Source organism: Chlorocebus sabaeus, chromosome 20, assembly GCF_047675955.1.
Source record: "Chlorocebus sabaeus isolate Y175 chromosome 20, mChlSab1.0.hap1, whole genome shotgun sequence".
NCBI lineage: Eukaryota > Metazoa > Chordata > Mammalia > Primates > Cercopithecidae > Chlorocebus > Chlorocebus sabaeus.
Window position 1 is genome coordinate 36,240,560 of NC_132923.1, and position 18,280 is coordinate 36,258,839.

At 42.6% G+C, this 18,280-nt stretch overlaps 1 protein-coding gene across 3 annotated transcripts in view; it reads right to left on the bottom strand.

Moving 5' to 3' along the window:
* Positions 1–6,938, bottom strand: part of CDC14A (cell division cycle 14A) — a 163,590-nt gene extending 156,652 nt beyond the window's left edge. For 2 of the 3 annotated variants that reach the window (XM_007977818.3, XM_007977816.3), the window contains exons 1-2: positions 6,441–6,938; positions 5,596–5,686 (exon numbers count right to left, since the gene is read on the bottom strand). In XM_007977818.3, coding sequence (XP_007976009.2) covers positions 5,596–5,686; positions 6,441–6,489 — 140 coding nt within the window. In that variant the 5' untranslated portion in view covers positions 6,490–6,938. The remainder of the gene's footprint in view (positions 1–5,595; positions 5,687–6,440) is intronic. The other variant, XM_037998112.2, reaches the window with a different exon arrangement.
* Between the last annotated feature and the right edge of the window lie 11,342 nt (positions 6,939–18,280).

An 18,280-nucleotide genomic window follows, 5' to 3' on the forward strand; every position in this document is an offset into this window, starting at 1 on the left:
TCTCCTGACCTACCTCTAACCTAAATACTCATTCCCACAAATATTTCTAGGCAAGAGCAGTTTTTCCATACTTCTCTCAAAAATGTTCTATGTTCACATTTTAACTCAAAACTATGCTATAGACAAGATAAAAGAAATCATTTTTCTATAAATTATTTATCCAAAACTTCCTGGATACATTAATATCAGGCTGCTGTAATTAAGTTTAAATGAAAATTGAATGTTTTAAATTATTTAAATCTTCCATTTAGCTAATTAGTTCTCATTAGAGGCTGCTCATTCTTAACATGCTAAAACATTTGGTGAAATCCTTTAAGTCACTTCAGAAACTGCTTAAAATTCAGTCCCTAGAGTTTCTCCCTAAAGAGCTCTTTCCTGCATTTTCAATACCTTTCCTTCACAACTCAAAAAGAGAAGAAATGACAATGGACAGGCTGAAAATGAAGACCCTATACACTATCCTTCCCAGCAAACTAGCTTTCTATGCCATCAACATCCAACCCTACACCCATGACCAGCACTAGGAGGGGCACACAGATGTCATAACAATTAATATATTTGATTTCACTAACCTTTTAGCCACACAAAAAGTGAGCCAAGTTATTAAAAGTAAGTGTCGACATGCACACATATGTTTATTGCGGCACTCTTCACAAAGACTTGGAATCAACCCCAATGTCCATCAATGATAGACTGGATTAAGAAAATGTGGCACATATACACCATGGAATACTATGCAGCTGTAAAAAAGGATGAGTTCATGTCCTTTGTAGGGACGTGGATGAAGCTGGAAACCATCATTCTCAGCAAACTATCACAAGGACAGAAAACCAAACACCGCATGTTCTCACTCATAGGTGGAAATTAAACAATGAGATCACTTGGACACAGGAAGGGGAACATCACACACACCGGGGCCTGTTGTGGGGTTGGGGGAGGGGGAAGGGATAGCATTAGGAGATATACCTAATATAAATGATGAGTTAATGGGTACAGCACACCAACATGGCACATGTATACATATGTAACAAACCTGCACATTATACACATGTACCCTAGAACTTAAAGTACAATAAAAAAAAGAAAAGAAAAGAAAAAGAAAAAGAAAAACTAAGTGTCTATTTGGATTACAGGGCCCAATTCCAATACCAAAGAACAAGCCTTTCCAGGGAGTTGTATGTTATTTGTAGTTTAATCACATGCAGATAAATCTTCTTTGAAAGGCTCCCTTTTTGTGGAGTTATTTTTGTACCACTAGTGTGTTAGCCTGTACTCTGATTTTAACTCTGACCTGTGAAATCATAACCCAAGGACAAAGTATGATTTCGTATCATCCTCATTTTATTAAATCTGCTCAGGCGTTTATAGTAATAAGTTCTGTTTTAAAAAATCAAGCAGATAATTCAAACGTTCACTCTTAATAGCCCTACCTCATGAGGCCACCTCATTAAATTTTCTCCACCAGCATCTCAGAAGGTTGACATTTCAATCATGGAATGCTGTCCTCCCTTCATAACTAAAGAAACATCTGCACAAAACACAGCTGTGCCCAAAATATCCACAGCCTAATATTTAAAGAGTCTACTTCCTGATTCAAAAACAATCGCTTCTAAGGTGATAATTTAGCCAGAAAAGCAGCATTTCTTTCTTTTTTTTTTTTTTTTTTTTAAGAGATGGGGTCTCACTATGTTGCTCAGGCTGGCAGGCTGGCTTTTCAGTTCAACTGTGGGCCTCAAGCAATCCTGTCACCTCAGCCTCAAAAGTAGCTGGGACTACAAGCACACCCAGCTGGAAAAGCAGCATTTAATTTAAACATTCAGCAAATAATTACACAGTACAAAGTCCTGTGTGATAATGAATATAAATATATTCCTCTCCTCAGAGACATGCACATTATGATGTGACAGTCAAGATCTTTCCCACCGTAGGACATCCTCCAGACAGAGCCCAGGTTACTAGAGGTCCTTCTAGGGGCTTTGCAGTCTCTCTCATTCTATACTTCCCCAGCGTGGAGCTGACGAGATGGAGTCAGTCCTTGTCCCTTTCTCCTCTCCCTTTCAGTGTTTGTCCACCTCTTTGTTGCATACTTCCACCCTCCCTTGCTCCTCTCATCCTGGCCCTACCTGTGAAATACAGACCTTGAGGCCTTCTCTATCTTCCCAGAAATCACATCATTCTCTCAGCTTTATTGTCTCTTTGGGAAAATTACCAAATTTAAGAACTTCAAATATATGTGATATCTAACAGTGATATAAATATCCCTTAAATTTCTTAAATTCGATCTGACCAAAATGGAATGCCTGATCTTCCCACCAAAGCCAATTATTCCACCCTCCTTCCTTATTTCAGTTAAGAGCTCCAGCAGGCTCACCACAACCCAAGCCGTCTTAAGGACTTCTTTGACTCCCCTTTTTCCTCAGCACCCTTCCACCCCACCCTCCTGTGTTGCCAGGTCACATGGCTTAAGATCCCTTCTGTCTATCACCATTGTTACCATCCTAATCCAGATACTTGTTTCTTCCTCCTGAATTTCTTTTTTTTTTTTTTTTTTTTTTTTTTGACATATCTTGCTCTGTAGCCCAGGCTGGAGTGCAGTGGTGTGATCTCAGTTCACTGCAACCTCCGCCTCCCGGATCCTGGTTCAAGCACTTCTGCATCAGCCTCCGGAGTTGCTGGGATTATAGGAATGTGCCACCATGCCCAGCTAATTTTTGTATTTTTAGTAGAGACGGGGTTTCACCACATTGGCCAGGCTGGTCTTGAATTTCTGGCCTCGTGATCCACCTGCCTCGGCCTCCCAAATTGCTGTGATTACAGGCGAGGGCCACCATGCCTGATACCCTCTGAATTTTTTTAAGTAGGCTCTTATCTCCTCAACAACCCATCTTAAGTGATGCTACTGTATTAATTTTTTGAGAAGGATATATGTCCTCTGCAACTAGATGACTTGGTTTCAAACTCCAGCTCTGCTACTTTTACTTCTGTGACCTTGGGCAAGTGACCCAGCCTCTCTATGCCTTTTTGTACAATAAGGATAATAGTGCCTGCCTCATAGAATTGCTGTGAAAACAAAATGAATTAATAGTTACGAGCACCTAGAACAGTATATGGCATACATTTAAATGCTCAATAAATGATTCCCATTATTTGTAATCAGCACAGATGAAGTCATACCATGGCTGCCCCAAATCCCTCAAGAGTCCCATGGTGTACCAAAGAAACTGCAGGTTTCTCAGCCTGACATTCATTCTGTCCCCAGCCAACCTTTCAACTTCACATTCTCCATGCCCTACATGTTCCCTGAATACACACCAGGCAAACTGGAGGACTTACTGTTCCCTGAACACACGTCCCAAGGCTCTCCCCTCCTCACACTTGCTGTTTTCTAAGATCCCTCCTCTCACATCTCTGCCTGATAAGACCTTGTTCATCCTTCAAGCCAATCTTAACTCTTCCACGAAGCCTTTGCTGAACTCCTCCACCAGATGTGCCCCCACCCCCCTGTGAATTCCTCTCCTAGCATAGAGATTGTACTTCTCTTTTGGCAGATACTTTCCTATACCTCAAACTGCAGTCCTGTTATTTTCCCTACAGGCTTGGAGCTCTTCGAAGGTAACATGTGCATTCAACATTGTTTTATTCTCTACATCACCTAGCATCATGTAATATGTCGGGGTAACAAAAAAGATGGAGTTGGAGGTTTCAGAGCCACAGCCATTACTGTGGCACAGAAGGGTAAGTTCAAACTAAGAAAAGTACACACTCTGCCCAGGCTGGAGTCCTCATCATATTTCAAATGTCAATTCAAACTCACAATATAAATTGGATGGTTTCTCCAGCAAGTCTTTCCTTGTAAAATACCAGAAAAACAGTAGACTATAAGAGGAATGTGATTTGTAGGCCTATCCCAAAATACCAACATGAAAATCACATTAAACATTTTCCTCATCTATCAATACTAAAATCAAAAAGCCATCATGCACAGTGTTTAGTTGGCTTAATTTTCTGCTAGATCTATCACCTACCAATCCCAAGAGAAGTGACTCAGATCTCCATGGCTAGAGCTCATTCAATGACATATTAACATATTAACAACCTCTGGCATGTGAGTTAACTATAGAATTGAACATAATGACATATACACCATTCCCACTCTCAGACTCATGAGAGACCCCCAAACCCTAAAATCACAAAAACAGAGGTACAACAATGCACATTCCCAACAACAGAGTGAACACTCAATAAACACTGCTGGCAGTGACATCATCCAGGTACACAGCCGCACATAACTCCATTCTGTCTAGAAGCAGAGCTGTAATCTGACACCAGAGACTCAGACTTCTTTGCCTCAGCAACTCTGGGCATTCATGAGCAGCAGCAAAGGGCTCTTTCATTCCCACTCTTACTTCAGCCATTCAAGAAGCATCCTCCTCCCAGCACCACTAAGAGAAATGTCGCAGACCTCAATTTCAAGAACCTCTATGATGAAGTGACAAAGATTGTTTTCCCCCAAATAAAAGATATGCTGTTGAAGGTCCAGAACACTTACTCTTCGAAGACCTGGTAGTACCCACACATCCTTAGGTAGAACTGCCAATAACCTTTCTAACAACACAAGTCCAAGGAAGCTAATTATGATTCATTTAACTATGTTCATTTATCTGCACATTTGGTAAAGATAACAAGAAAGGAAATTTAAAAATTTAAAATAGAATATATTAGACTCCTCTGAAACACCAGCTCTTTTCATAAAAGTACATAACCAAGTCAATTCAGCCTTATTTCTTATTATCTGATACTTATATTGAATAAAGATTTATCTCTGTTCAATTAATGTTTTGCTATACCTAAAGTATTAAGATATCTTTTTCCTGTAGATTAGTGGTCTTTTACAGAAAACAGTTCCCTAATTTTATTTCACACTCTCAAATCCTAATCCCACAGAAGCAAAGTAGTCAAAGACAATAAATCAGGACTGCTACATCATTTCATCAGAAGCAAAGAAAATAATATCAAAAAGTTTGGGGTGCCCAAATAAAAGAATCAATAATATGTCAGATAAAATGTTAGTCATAGATGTGACTCTGATACAGCTCCCTGCAGTTAATGTGTCCCACTTTCTGAAAAAGAGCTGCACAAACAAAAACATCCTGAGATAGAACAGAAGCCTTGTAAACTATAAAGCTCAAGCACCTGTAATACATGCACTGCCCTGTACCCTATGGCCACTCCATAAATACTTAGTGACTGATTCACAGGCCAATTACAGAGTCTGGCAATGATAGTGTGTCTCCCTGGTCCTACTCTGGGGAGTGTTAGGAATCTCCAGTTGCTGTTTGTTGTGGTGGTAGGAAGAACTGAAACAGATAGATGTCTGGAAGAACTGAAACAGATAGATGTCTAAAAGAACTGAGGTGTTGAAAGGTTCAAATTCTGTCAATTTTCCCTGAACTTCTCCCCAGGCACCCGAGCCTTAAAACATTGGGATTGTTACTCAAATCACTGGGGGAAAATGACTAAAAGTGCATAGTGTTTCCTCGTCAAAGAACAAGCTGAATGGCCAAGAGAAAAAAACAAAACAAAACAGAAACTTACTTTTCATAGACCAGCTCCTCATCGATGGAGAAATAGTGGGTATTTACTGTGCTTTTTGGTCTATTCCTTAAAGTAGCAAAATATAACCGATCTGAAAGACAAGTTTAAAAGACAGAAAAAACATATGAGAAGTAGGGAAGTGGAAGTGAAGGGGGGTGATAACATACGAAGGATTCAATTTAAAGACCCCATCAACACGTGGAATTCTTGCAGAAACCTCATCTCTCCCAGAAAGCTAGAGACTCAAGAGCACAACAGTTAGGCAACAGGAAGACCTGACCGAGGAACTCAGGGGGGTGCAGAGCACCCACATTTCCCTTGTTTCAGGCCAGCGGAGTAGCCAGGAGAGGGGGGTACCCGCAGAACTGGAGGTGCAAGTTTGGTTCCCAAATCTCCAGACCTCAGCAGCTGCGAGAAGGGGAAGAGGTGAGCCTCCCCCATGCGGCTTCGGAGATTTGAAAAAGAGGAACGGAGAGAGACTTAGGGGGTGTGGTTGGGGGTGTCCCGAAAACCGAAGCCTGCGATGGTGGAAAAAAGGCGACCGGTGAGCAACCGGAGCAGGCTCCCCATGAACTGCTGAGTGCCGGAGTCCGGGCAGAAGCCGGTGCTGTCCCATTACGAGGCCGAGAAGCCATCCGAGGGAACTGCAGAGGGAGCAAGGGACACAAGAAAGAGAAGCCGGAAGCAGGGGGTCCTCGGAGAAAGGAGAGTCCCGAGAGGGGACGAGAGCGCGCGCAGCGGCTGCAGGACACTGGCAGCCTCAGGAGAAGGTGGGGACAGTGGCGCGGGAAGTGAAGAGTTGGGGGCAAAAGAGCGTTGGAAGATGCGGGGCGGCTGCTCCTCACCTTTCATGAACTCACAAGCCCCGATTAGTTCCCCTGACTCCGCTGCCATCTTAAGCGAGATACGCACTGGGGAGGGCTGGGTCGTGGCCAGCTGAGGTCACTCGCCTCCGGGGGCTTCCCCACTGCCCAGGAGCCAGGAAGCTCACAGTCCCGAACACCAAGCCTGGCCGAGGGAGGCAGCAGGCGCCGAAGGCGGAGGCGGCTTCGGGGTCAGCGCGCCGGGCGCCCCGGGGACATTCCGAGGGGAACCCGAGCCCGCTCCGCGCGGGGCGCACACGCCCCTGGCTGTGGCCGCTCCTATTTGGACCCGGCTGCTGCAGCTGCTGCTCCGCCGTCGCCGCGCCTGGGAAACGCAGACCAGCTCTCACGGCAGGGCAAAGTCTTCCCCCGGCTTCCAAAGTGATCATGGAGGAGGAGACGTCTGGTCTCGATCGCGCCTGTGGCTACTCGAGCGGCTGCCTGCAGGACTTCAGTGCCCGCGGGCTGGCAGCAGCTGCTCCGGCTCCTCCTTCGCCACCTCCTTTCAGCAGTTACTCTTCCTCCTCCTCCTCCCCCTGGGTCCGCCCCCAGACCTTCCTCCCCGCCCTCCCTCAGCCCCCTCCACTTTCAGGACTCCGCGGCCATCCCTTAAAGGGACAGCCCGGCTCCTTTCTCCGCAGCAGCCCCAGTTACCAGGCACCCCGCGGGTCACTAGGAGCCGGTTGCTAAGGCTTTGTTGCCGTCCACCAATTGCTGTTCAGGAAATGGGGCCCTCGGCCCAGGGGAGCGGGCGGGGCCTCTAGGCCAGAAACTAATGAATGAAACGGCGGGGTTGGAAGTGGACAACGCCAAGGGCTCTGTCGCTGCCTCGGAGGCTAGGATGCGCCGGCGCCCCCTTTCTTTTCGGCACCCACTAAGTCTTGTCCCACTCCAGATTTCTTTTTTCTCTCTCTCTCATTCTCTTTCTTTCTCGCCCACTCAGCCATGCTCTTCTAAACTCTTGCAGCGCGCGCGCGCGCACACACACACACACGTAAAAACCTCAGATCTCCATGCCCTGCCTCGCCTCTAGCTAACATTTCAACCACCGCCCACGCCCAACACTGAGAGGGTCTGCATCTTTATAAAAAATACAGTTGAAAAAGAAGCCCCAGCTCCTAGCTCACAGTACATGTATTGGTTTCCTCTACACATACCAGACTCTGATATAACTTGTACTTTGTTCTCACGGGAAAAAAAGTTTCCCATCTGGTTCTCCGCGCCCTCTCAACTGGGCCGCCACTGTGAGCGCAAAAGCATCACAAATGCCTAATCTTTACAGAGCTCGGGTCCCGGAGGGGCGGGGCGAGACCGCAGAGCAAGCCTGGGCGGGGGCGGAGGGAATAGGTGACAGAGCAGAGTCCACTGGTCCAAGGAGAAGGTTAACACAAAGGAATTTCTTTACATAGTCTCAGCTGAAGCGCTCCAGGCAGGAGTCCCGCTAAAAGAGGCCCTTGACTTGTCTCTGCGAGGCTCCAGATACTGTTTGAACAACTTGAACGCTCAGCGTGCCGTCCCTTCCATACGAAAATGGCGCTACAGACCCACTATCCGAAGAGCATGCGCTCTGAGTGCTCCCTCCAGAAACGGCAAGAAACTTGTGGCGGCCTTTTCCTTCGCAGTAGTGCGTTGACCTCTAGGGAGAAAGGGAGCGCACCCGTGCAGAGCTGACCGAGGGAGCGAGCCCTTCGAGAGCCAATTCCAGTTTTTGTTAGTGGGGTTTTTTTAAATGTGTGTTTTCTTTGTTTGAGACACTGTCTCGCCCTATCACCCAGGCTGGACTGCAGTGGCCCAATCTCTGCTCACTGCAACCTCCATCTCTCGGGTTCAAGCGATTCTCGTGCCTCAGCCTCCCAAATTGTTGGGTCTACAGGCTTGCTCAACCATGCCCGGCTAATTTTTGTATTTTTTGTAGAGACCGGGTTTTGCCATGTTGGCCATGGTCTTCAACTCCTGAGTACAAGCAATCCACCCTGCCTTGGCCTTCCACAGCACTGGGATTACAGGCTGAGCCACCGCGCCCGGCCTCAAATTATTTTATTGAAAAAAAAAAAATCTAGTATTTATTATATGAAAGATAGAGAAAAATGAAGTATATGAATCTTTCAATAAACTTACCCACGTTGTTTAAAAGGCTAAATAAATCCAAAGATTCTGATTTAAAATTCTTCCCGAATCTAAATTCAAATTCCCCAACTATTTTTCACGAGTTTTGTGTTAGAAAAAGGGCATTAGAAATAGAAGTTAGAGTTCTCATCCAATTCATGAACTTTTAATTTCACAAAGTAAATAGTCTAATGAAAAGAACTCCAGTCTACACTTTCGGTGAAGCCAGATATAATTGAACACCTTCTTGTTATTTTCCAAAATGATCCTTTACAAAAATCTTTTTTATATAACTCTTCTGCTTAAAATTTTGATCATGAGGAATGAATTATCACCTAACAAATACAAGTCCTTAAGTTCAAATGAAAATGTTTATTTTTCCTTAGCATTTTTACAAAGATAATAAAACTCTGTAAGTAATGTTTTTTAAAATATTGCTTGGGGCTGGGCATGGTGGCTCACACCTATAATTACAGCACTTTGGAAGGCCAAGGCCTGCGGATCACCTGAGGTCAGGAGTTTGAGACCATCCTGGTCAACATGGCGAAACTTCGCCTCTACTAAAAAAAAATACAAAAGTTGGCTGGGTGCAGTGGCTCACGCCTGTAATCCCAGCACTTTGTGAGGCTGAGTCAGGCGGTTCACCTGAGAGCAGAGGTCCAAGACCAACATGGTAAAACCAACATGGTCAACATGGTAAAACTCCGACTCTACTAATAATGCAAAAAAAATTAGCCAGGCGTGGTGGCACACACCTGTAATCCCAGCTACTAGGGAAGCTGAGGCAGGAGAATCGCTTGAACCTGTGAGGCAGAGGTTGCAGTGAGCCGAGATCGCCTCATTGCGCTCCAGCCTGGGTGACAAGAGCAAAACTCTGTTTCAAAAAAAAAAATTACAAAACTTAGCTGGGTGTGGTGGCACATGCCTGTAATCCCAGCTACTCAGGAGGTTGCAGTGAGCCAAGATCGTGCCACTGCACTCTAGCCTGGGTGACAGAAAGAGACTCTGTCTCAAAAAAATAAAATAAAATTAGCCAGATGTGGTGGCTGACGCCTGTAATCCCAGCTACTCAGGAGGCTGAGGCAGGAGAATCGCTTGAACTGGGAGGCAGAGGTTTCAGTGAGCAGTGATTACATGATTATGCCACTGCACTCCAGCAATGCAGTGTCTCTGGGTGACAGAGTGAGACCCTGTCTCAAACAAACAACAACAAAATTGCATGGAAGGAAAGTGTCAGTATAATCAAATCTCTCTAAGCCATTCTAAATGGTATAGAAAATTCTACAAGAAAAATATGAAATAGATAATGTACACACAGCACACACATAATACATAACAAGGTTCTAATGAGATCATAAAACACTTTATTCTCTCAATTACCATGAGGTCAAAGTTCCTGTTGGTTGTAGTTTCATAATAAAGGCATACTTTTACAGTCTATGAGGGAAGATAATAGAAGAAGCTTTTCCAACCACCCAGCTTGATATAAATTTAAGGAATGAACTTTAAAGAAACAATAAAGAAGGCATTTCACATATAAAGGAAATACTAAGGGATTTTAAATATCGCTCAACTGCACAAAAGGAAGGTAATACTACACACAGAAATTCAGCAGGTGTCAAAAGTGTCGAGTTTGAAAACAACAACTTTTTTTTTTTTCTTGAGACGGAGTCTTGCTCTGTCGCCAGGCTGGAGTGCAGTGGCACCATCTGGGCTCACTGCAACCTCCACCTCTCGGGTTCAAGCGATTCTACTGCCACAGCCTCTGGAGTAGCTGGGACTACAGGCGCATGTGCCACCATGCCCAGCTAATTTTCGTATTTTTGGTAGAGACAGGATTTCACTATGTTGGCCAGGCTGGTCTCAAACTGCTGACCTCAAGTAATCCTCCCGCCTCAGGATCCCAAAGTGCCAGAATTACAGATATGAGCCACTGCACTCACCCTGAAAACGACAAAATTTAAATCTAACTCCTGCAACCCATGCTTGTATGCTGCAGTTCTAGAAAACTCACTGCTGGAGGCAGCTCTAAATTATGTCAAAAGCCACTAGTTCTAATTCTGCCTGGAGGCTGCAGGACCTCTGATCACCCTTACTTATGACAGCTCTTCAAAAACGCAAAGACAGTTTCCTTGACCACCTTTCTTTTCTCCTTAGTCTTCCCCAGACAAATATCTCCATTTTCTTCAACATTGTCTTATATTATATGGCTTCAAGCCCCTCAGTCCAGTCTCTGCCAATTTGTCCAATTTCTTATAAAGTGGGTCCCAGAACTGAATGCTGAATGCAGACTAGTGATAAACTGGTGTGGCCAGTTCTGAAAAAAGAAAAAAGAATGGATGGAAGATTCAGATGTGAGCAAAAGAAATGAAAAACATAAAAGAATTAAATTTTATCATTTAGCTTCAAGAAAAAGAAAAGGAAAATATTCTTTTTTTTTTTTTTTTTTTTTTTTTTGGAGATGGAGTCTCCCTCTTTCACCAGGCTGGAGTGCAGTGGCACAATCTCGGCTCACTGCAACCTCTGCCTCCCAGGTTCAAGCAATTTGCCTGCCTCAGCCTCCCGAGTAGCTGGGACTACAGGTATGCACCACCACACCCAACTAATTTTTGTATTTTTAGTAGAGACAGGGTTTTGCCATGTTGGCCAGGATGGTCTCGATCTCTCGACCTCGTGATCCGCCCATCTCGCCCTCCCAAAGTGCTGGGATTACAGGCATGAGCCACTGCGCCTGGTGGAAAATATTCTTTCTTGCTGGAAGAGGGCAAGGAAAAATGAGCTCAAGATTGTCAAAGGCCTGACAGCTATGTGGTTTACATAGTGTATTCTTTTAAAATTATCATAATTTCTTATTAGAATGTATCATTAGAACATACTCGTTTAGTTGTTTATTCAATAGTGATACAAAGTTACCAAAGAATGTAAAGAAAATATAGAATACATACTTCGAATTATTTCTGGAAATTAATTTTCAGATTAAGTATGAAACACGTAGTAGAAATCTGTGCTGCTGAGTGATTTGATATTCAAGGTAATTTGAATTATTTATTCATATACGTATTTTGACAATTTTTTGATCCCAAAAATAATTTAAAACAGCTTTTAGTAAAATACATATAATAAAAAAGTTATTACAGTAGAACCAGAATACCAAAAATAAACAGCGTGACTCAGAAACGGTTCTGTTCCAGAAGCCTGCCCACTAATGATAAGACCTTAGCCTAACCCAGCCACATTCTGTATCAGACAAATCACCAATGCCTGTTTAAGAATTCCAAACCAAAATCAAAGAAGTAAAAACCAGAAGGGACCTGGGAGATCAGCTAGTTCCAGTTTTCAAACAGACTCCATCCAACTCAAGGGATTTAGCACAAGCCCAATATGGGGGTGGGAGTGGAAGGCAGTGGATGAGCACTCAAGGCTTCTACAAAATATTTCCTTTATAAACGGATATATGGCAAAACAAAAGAGAAAAAAAGAGAAGGAGGTCCACAGTCAGTAACTGATTTCCCAAAGTCACATAACTGGTGGAAATAAGAACAGTATTCATTATTTGCTGTAATATCAACAACCTTTTCCTAATTTTTCCCTAGTTAGCTTAAATTACATTGTTTAACTTATAGATTATTACACTTTAGCCATAAAGTGTCAATAATAATGTATGCATAGTATCTACAACTATTTTCTTCAAGATATTTAGAGGAAATATTGAAATAATCTCCAAATGAAACAATATAAGATGGTGCATTTTCTGCCATTGCTATTGTTCTTGTGTGGCTTCTATAGAAATTTGAATTGTTTTCAACCCTGTGATTTATTAATGGCATACCAGCATTCTACAAAATACAGTTTAAGAAATACTGGTATAGTGAACATTAATGTTCACAATAAAACAAGTCAATTCAATATTCATCTTCTTCTTGACTAATGCAGTCAATAAAGAATGGTACAGTTTTAGAAGGTAAAAGAAAGTTCCATGAGGTCAATATACTTCAGAGTAGTTAATTTATTGTCCATTTGCTATACTTACCAAACAAGTTAACAACTCAATACATTTTTTAAATTTTACAGAATTTATCCATCTATATTTATTTGTCATTACTACTCTTTTTTTTTTTTTTTTTTTTTTGAGACAGAGTCTCACTGTGTCACCCAGGCTGGAGTGCAGTGACACCATCACAGGTCACTGCAATCTCAACCTCCTGAGCTTGAGTGATTCTCACATCTCAGGCTCCAGAGTAGCTGGGACTACAGACATGAGCCACTGCACTTGGCTAATTGTTTGATTTTTTTGTAGAGACAGGGTCCCACTATGTTGCCCAAGCTTGTCTTGAAGTCCTCAGCTAGAGCCAGTTTCTCTTGTCTTGACCTCCCAAAGTGCTGGGATTGCAAGTGGGAGCCGCGGCACCTACACCATTCATACTCTTTTTACAGAAAAAATAAGTGAACATTTTTACTCCAAAAATAGATAATATTTCCCACACCACTCCTCTCCAACCATCACCATCATAGCCATGCTGAGAAATATTAGTGAGCTACATATTGTAATCTAAAGGTTTTTTGTTTTGTTTTGTTTTGTTTTGTTTTTGAGATGGAGTCTTGCGTTGTCACCCAGGCTGGAGTCCAGTGGTGAGATCTTGGCTCACTGCAAGCTCCGCCTCCTGGGCTCAATCAATTCTCCTGCCTCAGCCTCCCGAGTATCTGGGACTACAGGCGCCTGCCACCACACCCGGCTGTTTTTTGTATTTTTAGTAGAGACGGGGTTTCACTATGTTGGCCAGGCTGGTCTCGAACTCCTGACCTCATGATCTGCCCGCCTGGGCCTCTCAAAGTGCTGGAATAACAGGCATGAGCCACCGCACCCAGCCATAATCTAAAGTTTTGAATGTTCACTTCCATGTTCACATTTAATAATGTTTCTACTCTACATATTTCTAGCAGGAAAATAATAGTGGTTAATAGTTCGGTTTCATCTAAAACCAAGCACAGTAGTTTATATCTCAGTTCTCACATTGGTTGCCTATCAGGTAGGTATATTATTATTTCCATTTTATAAATGAGGAAACACAGAAAACACATGCTCAGTGTATATTTGGAGAATGGATAAATAAATGAGTAATTAAAATGTGAGGAGATGAACTCATGTGAATCACCTGGATTCACAAATCAGTTCCTTTGCAGCCTGGAGTAGTGAAAAAATGCTAGATTTGTAATCAGAAGCCTGGGTTTCAGGCATCTCTCTCCCACCACCTGTATGCATTGTTTCGGACTCAGTTTCCTCTGATATTAAATAGAAATTATAATAATTTCTAACTCACAAGAATAACAGTAAAATTAAATGTGAGTTTCATGCTGTGATGCTAGACACTGTGTACAAATATGATGCTGTACAAATACAGCCTAGCATTTGTATTAATAAATACAAATATTTAGTAATATTAAGCATAGATTAAGAAATACTAACTTGTTTCCAAAATCTAATTTTCATAAGTCTCAAATGAATACAACTATTTGGATCTAGGTATTGTAATTTAATTGACTCCCAGTTAATAGCATAATTAAAATATACACTCACAGAGAAGTCCTTTTTATCAACCGAAGACAACTCCACAGGGTACAAATTAATGTCCTTTTTCATTTCTGATTGCCTGTGACCATATGCCTGTCTCTGGAGAGTGATCAGGGCCAACAAACCCATTCAGGCATCCTCAACGGATTCCTAAATTCCCCTGCTCTCACTCACGTTCTTTCGGTCCTTAGTGTTCCAGAAGCCTGGGACACAAATGTTGTGCCCTGTGGTTTCCATGGTGACCCTTGACACATTTTGGAATATATGTTTTCTGATGCCTAGTCCTGTGTAGAAACTCTAGAAGAAAATTATGTTTTCAATAAACAGGAGACCTTTGGTTTCCATTTTTTCAACCAAAAATACTATATATGTATTGAACATATTATTAATGGTTGTTCTTGTTATTAACATCAATAATTGCATTGATTCCCATGGGAGAACAAAAATCACACTTCATATCTTCCACATACCAAGCCTTCCTACATGGAGTCTATGTTAATCTTCAAATGATATCTAAAGTAGTAGACCTGTATTTGTTAATGTAGGATAACAGCGATGTGAATAATGTAACACATACATAAAAATAATGTCTACTTACCCTAAAATGTATATATTTTAGGTAAAATATTTCTCTTCATACCTATGTTTTATTTCCATAACATCAAATATACATTTTCTTTATATTTGTGTTTACATTCATTCAGTAAAAATTTACTATCTACTATTTGCCTGGCTCTGTGCTAGGTGCTAGGCTTGCAACTGAGAATAAGGCAGAGTTCTATTCTTAAGGAAGTTACATTCTAGAAAAGGTTATAGATGAGCAATCAGGTTCCATAAGCAAGATACATGCTAGGCTGAAGTGAGCACAGAGCAGAGGCCTGTGTGGGCTGCATCAGACCTGAGGCATGAGGAAAGGGTTCCCTGCAGAATCCTTGCATAGATTTGAAGGTTGAATAGGAGTCAGCTAGGGGGAGGTAGCCAAACAGTAGAGAGATCAAGGCGGGAGGGTACGTGGAAGGAGGAAGACACACAAGAGAACCCCAGGCAGAGGGAACAGTGTATACACACAGGCCAGGGAACAGTGTATACACACAGGCCAGGAAACAGTAGAGAGAAAGGCCAGTTCAGGATTTGAAGCAGCTCCATTTGACTCCATCCCAGAGTATAAAAGAGAAGAGGAAGAAGGATCTTGGTAAGTTAGTCCAAAAATGTGGACTTTATCCAGAGGGCAATGGGGCACCAAAATGAAATACAGTTGACCCTTAAACAACACAGGGGTTAGGAGCACAGTTGCATATCCACATACAACCAAAAGTTAACAGTCTACTGTTTACCAGAAGCCTTGTCCATAACATAAACAGGTGATTAACACAGATTTTGTATACTATATGTTATATATATGTTGTATTCTTATGATAAAGTAGGCAAGAAGAAAAGCAAGATTTTCCCAAATTATCACAAATCTCCAAAGATTTTCCTATATTTACTGAAAATAATCCATGTACAAGTGAACCTGTGCAGTTCAAATCCATGTTGCTCAAGGGTCAACTGTATACGAATGAGGAAAAGCCTAAAATCCCCAGGCAGGGATTTTGTTTGTTTGTTTGTTTGTTTTTTCTTTTTTGAGATGGAGTCTCGCTCTATCGCCCAGGCTGGAGTGTAGTGGCGTGATCTCGGCTCACTGCAAGCTCCGCCTCCCGGGTTCACACCATTCTCCTGCCTCAGCCTCCCAAGTAGCTGGGACTATAGGCGCCCACCACCATGCCCGGCTAATTTTTTTGTATTTTTAGTAGAGACAGGGTTTCACTGCATTAGCCAGGATGGTCTCAATCTCCTAACCTCATGATCCACCTGCCTCAGCCTCCCCAAGTGCTGGGATTACAGGCGTGAGCCACCGCGCCGGGTCTTAGGCAGGGATTTTTAAAATTGACAGAAAGAGCCTGCAAAATTGTTTAACTAATTGTAAATAGATTGGACTTTACTCCATGAATCCCCCCAAAATCAGAATTACAATGGGAACGTAGACAAAGGCCCACAATAGCGTGTTTCATTCTTTCTTTTTACCTTTCACCATTAAAAAGACAAAATACAACTTGCCCGGTTTTTGCAGAACATGATTAAGTACTTAATGGGAAGAACTGTCTAAGATTCATGAAATTTAATTTGCCTGTGTTGGCAATAAATGTGGATAAGATAATATAGATAACTTCTAAATTGTAACTATTTTGAGTAAAAGGACCCTAAGCAAATGTAAAAAACTGGAATATATAAGAATTACACTTTAGGCCAGGCGTGGTGGCTCATGCCTATAATTATAGCACTTTGGGAGGCCAAGGCAGGTGGATCACCTGATGTCAGGAGTTGGAGACCAGCTTGGCCAACACGGCGAAACACCGTCTCTACTAAAAATACAAAAATTAGCCGGTCGCAGTGACAGGCGCCTGTAATCCCAGCTACTAGGGAGGCTGAGGCAGGAGAATCACTTGAACCCGGGAGGCGGAGGTTGCAGTGGGCCAAGACTGCACCATTGCACTCCAGCCTGGGCAACAAGAGTGAATCTCCGTCTCAAAAGAAAAAAAAAAAAGAAAAAGAATTACGCTTTAAAAATATATTCTAATTAACTAACAAAAGGAATTTGGTGTATGTAAGAAGTCAATTTCTGAAAACCTTCTTTAAAAACTTTTAGAAATAATAAATTAATGTGAATGATTTGATTATTTTACATCGTAGAGGGCAAGTTAATTGTCCTTAAGGTTTATGGAATAAAAAGAAAAAAATCAGAGCAGCACTACATGACATGTGCTCTGGGTCCCCAGAGGGGCAGCCAATCCCAGCCTTGCTCATCTCTTAAGTGAAAAACCATTCACCAATGTGGAGATGTAATTCTTATCTAACATGCTCTATCTGTCTATGTATCATGGTGCCTTTCCTGGTGCTCTGGGACAGTTTGCTTGGTAGGTTTTCCTAATGGACTTCAGCTCATCAGTGCCATTTAAAGCATTTCTCTGAAAGTGACTTTAGTTCATGGAGCATCATTAACCAAATATTACCCGCTTGCTGGCAGGGAAGACACACACACATAAAATTTGACAAGAAGACTGCTGATTTTCCAAGCTCTTTCCTATCACTTTAACTGTTCCTGGGCAGAACTTTGATTTCTGTCCCTAAACCTCTTCCTCCTCCAGACTTCGCCAGGTCAGTACATACTACCATCATTCATCCAATTGCTTAAGCCAACTCCAAGCTAAAAGTCACCTTTGGCCGGGCACAGTGGCTCACACCTGTAATCCCAGCACTTAGGGAGGGTGAGCTGGGTGGATCACTGGAGGTCAGGAGTTCGAGACCAACCTGGCCAGCATGGCGAAATCCCGTCTCTATTAAAAACACAAAAATTAGCCGGGCATGGTGGTGAGTACTTGTAATCCCAGATACTTGGAGGCTAAGGCAGAAGATTCGTTTGAATCTAGGAGGCAGAGGTTGCAGTGAGCTGAGATCATGCCACTACACTCTAGCCTAGGCGACAGAGCTGTCTCCGAAAAAAAAAAAAACCCACCTTTAATCTAACCGCCACATCCAGTCACTCCACGTGATTTGCCTCTCTGCCTTCATGATGTATCCTGAATTCTTCCAATTTTGTCTCCTTGGCAAACATCATCCCTTCCCCTGAACCTCTGCAATAGCCAAGAGCTGCAAAACTTTCATTTGTGTTTTGATCTGCAGGTAGGTCTCAAGAACTGTGGTCCAGTTGGAATTCTTCCACTGTTAGGTCCTTTAAAGGTCAGTGAGGTCCTTTAAAGGTCAGTGGGGAGGGCTTATTTATTTTAGTCAGTTCTTCCCTTCATAATTTCAAGAAGGTATCCTGGGAAGAGTTACCTAGGTGTCCACTGCCTATGGTTAGTATGTGATATGAAGTCATTGCCAAGTCTGGCTGCCTCTGTTGCCTTGTCTTACACATCCCCAACTCTGAATGCTGGGGCCTTGTGAACCCAGACCCACATGCTGTCATGTGAAGCATGTACTTGCTTCCCCCTTCCTTTCCACCATGATTGTAAGTTTCCTGAGGCCTCTCAGTCATCATTCCTGTTAAGCCTGTGGAACTGTGAGTCAATTAAACCTCGTTTCTTCATAGATTATCCAGTCTTTATAG